The sequence below is a fragment of the Carassius carassius genome, chromosome 19, assembly GCF_963082965.1.
Source record: "Carassius carassius chromosome 19, fCarCar2.1, whole genome shotgun sequence".
NCBI lineage: Eukaryota > Metazoa > Chordata > Actinopteri > Cypriniformes > Cyprinidae > Carassius > Carassius carassius.
The window spans coordinates 5,643,352-5,651,545 of record NC_081773.1 but is presented as its reverse complement, the minus strand read 5'-3'; the positions used below and the strand labels follow the sequence as shown (position 1 = coordinate 5,651,545).

General features: G+C 37.6%; 1 protein-coding gene across 1 annotated transcript; it reads left to right on the top strand.

The window, feature by feature from the left end:
* The first annotated feature begins 2,809 nt into the window (after positions 1–2,809).
* fbxl3a (F-box and leucine-rich repeat protein 3a) lies at positions 2,810–8,174 on the top strand. Its single transcript, XM_059499610.1, has 4 exons — positions 2,810–3,227; positions 5,597–5,719; positions 5,809–5,980; positions 7,128–8,174. Exons 1-4 carry the CDS (start codon positions 2,868–2,870, stop codon positions 7,766–7,768), a joined length of 1,296 nt encoding a protein of 431 aa, XP_059355593.1. The 5' UTR covers positions 2,810–2,867; the 3' UTR covers positions 7,769–8,174.
* Positions 8,175–8,194: the final 20 nt, after the last annotated feature.

Here is an 8,194-nt window from a genome sequence, read left to right as displayed (position 1 = left end):
TTCCGGTTCCAGCGTTTTGTTTGATATTCTGGGTTGTTTTGAGCCAGAACTTTTAATGAAGTGCAATACTGGGTGTGCCTCCTCCTCGCAGATGTAAACATATGGAATGTATGTCAATAAAGCCACTGTACATTTCGATACAGTGATGCACACGCTGTTTGTTGTGTTTTCCCCAACAAGTGTGCTATCATTTCTGTAGTCAGATTGTTATCGAGGGGCTTGTTGTCTGCAGTGTCTGCCCTTTTGTCTCAATGACGTGATATAAACCCCTTATTTCTGTCATTTTAAAAACGAAGGTTGGTTGGGGGGCTGATAAACAGCTGCTGTAAAAGACAAAAATTGCAACTTGTGAATCTGCTTTATATTATTATCTGTGGATGGAGCTGAATGGTATTAATAAACCGGGTTCTCTGTTCAGCAAGGTACATTACAAAAGGAGTGTCCTGTGCTTTTCTTTCGTTTCTCATTCATTCCTGAAACATGCAAGCTCGAAAATGAGTTTAGTCGTTTATATAAAATACAGATAGAAAAGGTGGATAGCATGGCTCCTGTTGAGATGTTTTAGGAGCTTCAGAAGGGCAGAGCTTGGCGAACCGAATGTTGTGTAATATTGTATGTTTATTTCGTATATGTATATTGTCTTTGGTTTAGGCATATAATATAAGCTGCGCCAGTCACAAATTGTCTGTTTGTGTGAGAAGACCAGAATTCAAAACAGATGTGAGAAATCCAGTTTATATGCAAATATAACAATATATCATTTATATGCATAAATACTTTGTCCTATCACGACATCCTGTGTTTTGAATAGATGTAATGCAAGATGAATTTCAATCGGCCTTAAACATTACAGCATATCGATGACATTTACTGTATCATTTGATTCTGGAGAGTGATGGAGCTGGAAACATTAATATATTTTTCTTGTATTTATCCTTCAGGAATTTCTTATAATATGACCGTAGTTAAATATTTTAGTTCAGTAATATGTATTTAATATATTTTTTAGATCTTTTGGTACTTAATACTATTTGTGCAATAATTATTTTCCATTAATGATCACCTAAAATATATTTCTAATATTTCTATTAATTGTTACAGTGTGTGTAGTGTTTAAGGTTCAAATATAATAATTGGTTTTAAATTCCAATGCAAAGATGCAAATTAAAGTTATTTTGTGGTCTGATAAGAAAAAAATCTTTTCATTTGTAATGCCATGTTCTATATAGCTTTTTAATATGTATCTATTTCTCAAAAGAGTATTGTAGGTCATACCTGCTTTAAGGTTTGCATTTGAATAAATATTTAGACGTGATTGTTTTTTATTTTTTTAATGAAATCCGAAATTAATAACTTACATGCTTTTCAATTTTACTGATAATCATATAAGTATACACTCGCAACTGAATATTAACGGATGCAAGCAAATATAGCATCTAAGACGAAAGTTTAAAATTGTGCTGAAAAAAAAAAGCATTCATGCAAACCATAGTTGTGCACTTTCAGCGCATTTAAAAGCACATCAACAACAAGAGTAACTTTACTGCATTAGAGTCACCGATGCTGCTGTTATTGTCACGTGGTGCATGTCACCTTTCTCTGCGTGTATAGGCTCGACCAATCACAGTCTGTCACTGTAGGGTTTGTTTTTAGAGAATGCTTAGACGACTTTCTATTACTAAGTCCCTCACAAACTAATAATTAGAATCACATTAAAAGCGTCTACTCATAAATGTCTATCAAAAGAAAAAAACAGAATACTGTTGTAAGAATGGTTGATCTTTCTGAGTGAGCGCCTCCTGGAGGAAGAGCCCAGTCACGCGCACGCACGCACGTCCGACTCTCAACAATAACAACAACAGCGCCATTTTCATCGCTGGAGGAGGCGGGCCGCTGGGATGTCCCTCGGTAAACAGTGACAGCGCAGTGAGAAGTAGGTCAAGCAGCGACATCTGCGAGACTCCCGAGAAAACAACACATAAACACAGAAATCCGCCCTCGTTCGACCCCAATGCGTATGCCCTACGCCGCTCGGATGTGTTCAGCTCCCGGTCCTGGTTAACGTTCAGACCACTTCTCAGGATTTGGATTATTTTTCACTGTTTGCGAGCGATCTGAGCAGAGATAACACGAGCAACGCGCAAAACAGGTCATTTGGGATCCGCAGCAGCGCAGTAAGATTGTTGTTGGCTTAATCTAACTAGATCTCACCGCCTCTGTGACTAAATGCTTGTGTGTAATGTGTTTATTGGATTAATGGTGTGTTTATTCACGGAGAATATCTCATCCGTCATGATAATTGATTGCTGGTCAGTCTTCGAGTTTTTACGCAACTTAAAATCGCTTCGAGCACACTTCGAGCGAAATGTGTCACTTGTTTTGGATTTTAGATTTATACAACAAATAAGCTTTCCGCTGATGCATAATTTGTTAGGACAGTATTTGGCTGAGATGCAACTATTTGAGTAAATCGCCTTTAAAGTTGTCTAAATGAAGTACTTCGCAATGCATATCACTAATCAAAAATAAGAATTGATATTTATGGTATGGAATTTACTAAATATCTTAATGGAACATGATCTTTACTTGATATCCTAATGGTTTTTAGTATAAAAGAAAAATCTATAGTTTGGACGAATTCAATGTATTATTGGCTATTGCTACAAATATTACGTTTCCCTTGTTTCCGGAAAAGCTCAAAGCCAGTTAAACGTAATAAATATAGCTAAACCTGTAAAATAATCTCATTTTAGTATGCATGTCCTGTTCGAACTGCTTCCTGCATGTTTGTATCTGCCACTGTGTGTTGCATTGGGCCTGTTAACACTTCACTTCTTTTGCTTCTCCGCTCTCTCAGGCCCTCGAGAATGAAAAGGAGGTTGAGCAGAGAGCGTGAGGACAGTCCCTCATCCTGCGAGGGGCCGACGGACTCCTGCAAGAGGGTCAGACAGCCCACAGAGGACTCTGGAGATCTGCCGCCCGACTGGGCTCGCCTGCCGCAGGAGATCCTGCTCCACATCTTCCAGTTCCTGCCTCTCCTGGACCGGGCCTTCGCCTCGCAGGTCTGCCGCGGCTGGAACGAGGCCTTCCACATGCCCGAGCTGTGGAGGTGCTTCGAGTTTGAGCTCAACCAGCCCGCCAGCTCTTACCTGAAGGCCACCCATCCTGACCTAATAAAGCAAATCATCAAGAGGCACTCCAATCATCTACAGTACGTCAGCTTCAAGGTGAGGAAGAGGACGGTTACCAGCTGGCTCCACATCACAGTTCACAAATCAAGCTGTCATCAAAGGGATAGTTCACCCAAAAATTACAATTTCAGGCAAAATTTACTGACAAGAATCATGTGGTTTCAAACCTGTATGAGTATCTTTTTTTCTGCAGAGTATTAAGATATATGGAAGAATGCTGGTAACCGATGTATGGCGATGGAAACCAAAACTTGGTTTGGTTCCCAGGATTCATATTTGTGACCAAAACCAGTCATAACTGTCATTTTTTTGGAATTGAGATTTATACATCATCTGAATGCTGAATAAATAAGCTTTCTTTTGATGTATGATTTTTTTTTTTTTTTAGGATACAGCAATATTTGGCTGAGATGCATCTATCTGAAAATCTCAATCTGAGGGTGCAAAAAAAAAAAAAGAAAAATCTAAATATTGAGAAAATAAATTTGTCCAAATGAAGTTCTTGGCAATGCATATTACTAATTAAATATTAAGTTTGAATATATTTATGGTAGGAAATTTACAAAATATCTTCATGGAACATGATCTTTACTTAATATCCTAATGCTTTTTGGCATAAAAGAAAAAAAGATAATTTTGTCCCATACAGTGTATAGTTTGCTATTGCTCCAAATATATGACTTATGACTGGTTAGGTGACCCAAGGTCACATATATATTATTTTTTATAATTCACAGAAAAAAGAAAATCATACAGGCTTAAAAGATTTTTTACGATTTTGCGAGGGTGTACTATTCTAACTAAACTATAATTTACATTTATATAACCAAATCATGTCATTCCAAACCTATAAGACATTTATCTTTATAATACAAATGAAAATATTTGTAATAAAACCTCTGAAAGTCCACACAACCAAAACTTCAAAAAGTACATAAAGTAATCCGTAAGAATCAAGATATTTAAACCGGATCTTCTGAAGAGACAAAATAACTTTATATGCAAACAGATTTAATTTAGGCTTTTATTTACATATAAACACTGATCACATAGAGCTCATCACATATGGTAAACAGAATAGATCTGATATACTTGTTAGATATGATGGATGAATGTCTTGGATTAAAACGTATCATGGTTTGGTATAGATTACTTTTAAAATGTCTTTATAAACGGTTTGAAGCCTTAAAAATTTGATTGCATAGACTTTCAATGGAGGGACAGAAATCTCTTGGCTTTTCATTAGAAATGTATTTGTTTCAAAGAAAAATTGATATTTTGTGGGTTTGTCATGAGGGTGAGTAAATGATAACAGATTTTTCGGTCACACTTTCTTTAGCCCCAAAACTTGCTAGTAGCAAACCATTAACTACGGCTTTTGCTTCAATAAACTGCTTATTTGCTGCTTATTAATAGTTAATGAGGTAGTTGTCAAACTTATGTATTTCATAGGATAAGGTATGTAGAATATGCTCATGCAGAATATGTACTAATAAACAGCCAATATGTTGATAATAGGCATGCTAATAGTAATAAGCAACTAGTCAATAGTGTGAATTGGTCCCTATACTAAAGTGTTAGCAAATTTTCATTGCATTATAAGTGCACGTAAAGAAAATAATGTACATATTATACATTGCTGGACAACGATTAATCGGATCCAAAAGTTTTTGTTCATGTAATATAGTATATGTGTGGGTACTGTGTTTATTTATTATTTATATGTAAAGACACTCAATATCCAGGATATTTGGAAAATATTTACATGTATATATTTATATTCATATAATTTATATTATATATAAATATATTTAATATATAAACTAGTGCTTATAAAATAAGTTTTTGTTTACATAATGTATATGTGTGTACTGTGAATATTTATCATGCATATATATAGACAGCATATATTTTGAAAATACGTGTATATATTTATATTCATATAAATTATATCATATATAAATATATTTAATATATAAACATAACGTACCTTTCTTAAAGATATACATGCATGTGTGTGAATTTATGTATACATAATAAAAATACACAGTACACACACATGTATTACGTACACAAACTTTTATTTTGGAGTTGATTAATCGCAATTAATCATTTGACAGCACTTATATAAAAAATCATATATTTCTTAAATATATACATGCATGTGTGTGTATTTATACATATTAAATATACACAGTACACACACATATATTAGGTACACAAAAACTTTTATTTTGGATGCGATTATTCGTTTGCTCAGCAGTAAATATTATATAGACTTGCTTTAATTAAAAGTGAGTGGATGTGCATATGACGGCTGTTTTACGGTAGCTCTGAGCATGGCTCATCTGATCAGTAGAGTCGCTGGAGCTGATGTTAAGTGTGTGTGTGGTCTGTGTGCACAGGTGGACAGCAGCACAGAGTCAGCGGAGGCTGCGTGTGACATCCTGTCTCAGCTGGTCAATTGCTCTCTGAAGACGCTTGGGCTGATCTCCACTGCTCGGCCGAGCTTCATGGAGCTGCCAAAGGTATCAGGACCTGTGTTACTGTGGCTGGGCTGTGTGTTGGGATGATGGGTCGGCTTGTTTTCTGATGTCCGATTGTTTCCTCTCTTCAGTCCCACTTCATCTCTGCACTCACCGTGGTGTTTGTCAACTCCAAGTCTCTGTCGTCTCTGAAAATTGACGACACGCCAGTGGATGATCCTTCGCTCAAGGTCCTGGTAGCCAACAACAGTGACACACTCAAGCTGCTGAAGATGAGCAGCTGCCCACATGTTTCTCCTGCAGGTATGACTTACTCATCTGCCGCTGGAATATGATGCTATTTGGGGAACTGTGATTCTATAGTGTTGGTCAGTCCAGGAAATATACTCAACGCCAAATTCGGTTGCTTGAGCACATTCTTTTATTTAAAAAGTTGATTAATTTTAATTAACACTGTTAATTACGGACGGGTGCTATTAAGTTTCAAATCGAAAGGAATCCATATCACTTGTGCTTTAGGTACAAAGTCTTTCTAAGCCTTTCATGCAAAACAGAAAGTAACAAAGCAGTTTAATAATAAAGCAATTGAATTCCTTAATCACTGAAAATCTCAAATCTGAAATGGTTTACAAAGGTTGTATGGACTACAAATATGGAGCACTGACAGCAAACAACATTAGGTTTGTTCACATTAAATGAATAGTTCACCCAAAAATGAAAATTACCTCATGATTTACTCACCCTCAAACCATCTTAAGTGTATATGACTTTCTTAGAGTTATATTAAAAAATGTCTTGACTCTTCCAAGGTTTATAATGACATATATAAAAGACATTATAAAAGTGCATAAATGGTTTAGGTTAAAAGTGTTTTCCTTACAAATCTGATGAAAATGGCACATGTTGCATTCCCAGATGAACATTATAATAAACCCAAATATGCAGAGATGCTTCACACATCATAAATAACAGTTCGTCTGGAGTGGCATTTACTGTGAACAGAGCTACATGCATGGAAATACAGCGCATATTAAACCTGCATTGCATATATTTATTCAATTTAATTGTAAAGTTTGTGAATTCACAGTAGCACTATGCTCTATGATTTTGTCAATAAATGATATCTTTGTTGGAAAACAGGCTCACACATGCTACTGTAGTACATTTATTCAGGCTGATTTTTTGTGCACTGTACAGCCCTAACCAAACCAGTTCCAGATTGTAAAAGGAGCTCCTTGTTTATCAATAAACTCTGCAATGTCACTTCGCACACTCACAGAAATGTGTTAACAACTAGACTTTATTGGTGTTATCGCAGGAAGACTAGTGTAGTATTTTAATTGAATCAAGGAAACTCGATTTACACCTTATTTAGATCAAGCAGCTGTGCTTTGTATATTATTTGTAGTGTCAAGTGCAGGTGAAACCCATCCGTCTGCTGTTTTTGCAGGTATTCTGTGCGTGGCTGATCAGTGTCACGGTCTGAGAGAGCTGGCTCTGAACTATCACTTACTGAGCGACGAGCTGCTGCTGGCGCTGTCCTCCGAGAAGCACGTGCATCTCGAGCATCTGCGCATAGACGTGGTGAGCGAGAACCCCGGCCAGCAGTTTCACACCATCAAGAAGAGCAGCTGGGACGCCATGGTGCGCCATTCGCCCAAATTCAACCTGGTCATGTACTTCTTCCTGTATGAGGACGAGTTTGGGCCCTTTTTCCGTGATGAGATCCCCGTTACGCACCTGTACTTCGGCCGCTCGGTCAGTAAAGAGGTCTTGGGCCGCGTGGGCATGAACTGTCCGCGTCTGGTGGAGCTGGTGGTGTGTGCCAACGGTCTGCGGCCGCTGGACGAGGAGCTGATCCGTATCGCCGAGCGCTGCCAGCACCTGTCGGCCATCGGACTGGGCGAGTGCGAGGTCTCCTGCAGTGCTTTCGTGGAGTTTGTGAAGATGTGTGGCCGCCGTCTCTCTCAGCTCTCCATCATGGAGGAGGTGCTCATCCCAGACCACAAATACAGCCTGGATGAGATCCACTGGGAAGTGTCCAAGCACCTCGGGCGCGTCTGGTTTCCAGATATGATGCCCACCTGGTGAAACGTTCATCGGTTGTGTTCAGAAGACCGTCTAAGCCTTTGGTAATATGGACTCGATGGCTTTTTGTGAGTTTCACAGTTTGAGATGGATATTCCCACAGTGCTATAATGAATGTGGACTGTTGTAAAGGGACAGTTCACGCAGAAATGAACAAGTTGTCATCATTTACTCACCCTTGAGTCCTTTCAAACATGTATGATCTTCTTCTGTGGATAATGAAAGAAGATATTTTGAAGAATGTTGAAATCCGTTTTGGTGGCCATTAACGTCATTTCACAAAAACATTTCACGGAAGAAAGTCACACAGGTTTGTAGAATGACATGACATGGCATTTATATTATTTTTGAATTAACCATTACCATTAAGATTTTTGCCATAAATAACAATCGAGCATTTTTTACCAATCACTGATTCTTGAGAATTTG

Bases quoted from the DNA above. Each gene is read 5' to 3' on its own strand.
- fbxl3a (XM_059499610.1), top strand. From the start codon at position 2,868: ATGAAAAGGAGGTTGAGCAGAGAGCGTGAGGACAGTCCCTCATCCTGC. The intron at 3,228-5,596 runs GTGAGGAAGAGG...CTGTGTGCACAG, and splicing joins TACAGTACGTCAGCTTCAAG to GTGGACAGCAGCACAGAGTC. The intron at 5,720-5,808 runs GTATCAGGACCT...TCCTCTCTTCAG, and splicing joins GCTTCATGGAGCTGCCAAAG to TCCCACTTCATCTCTGCACT.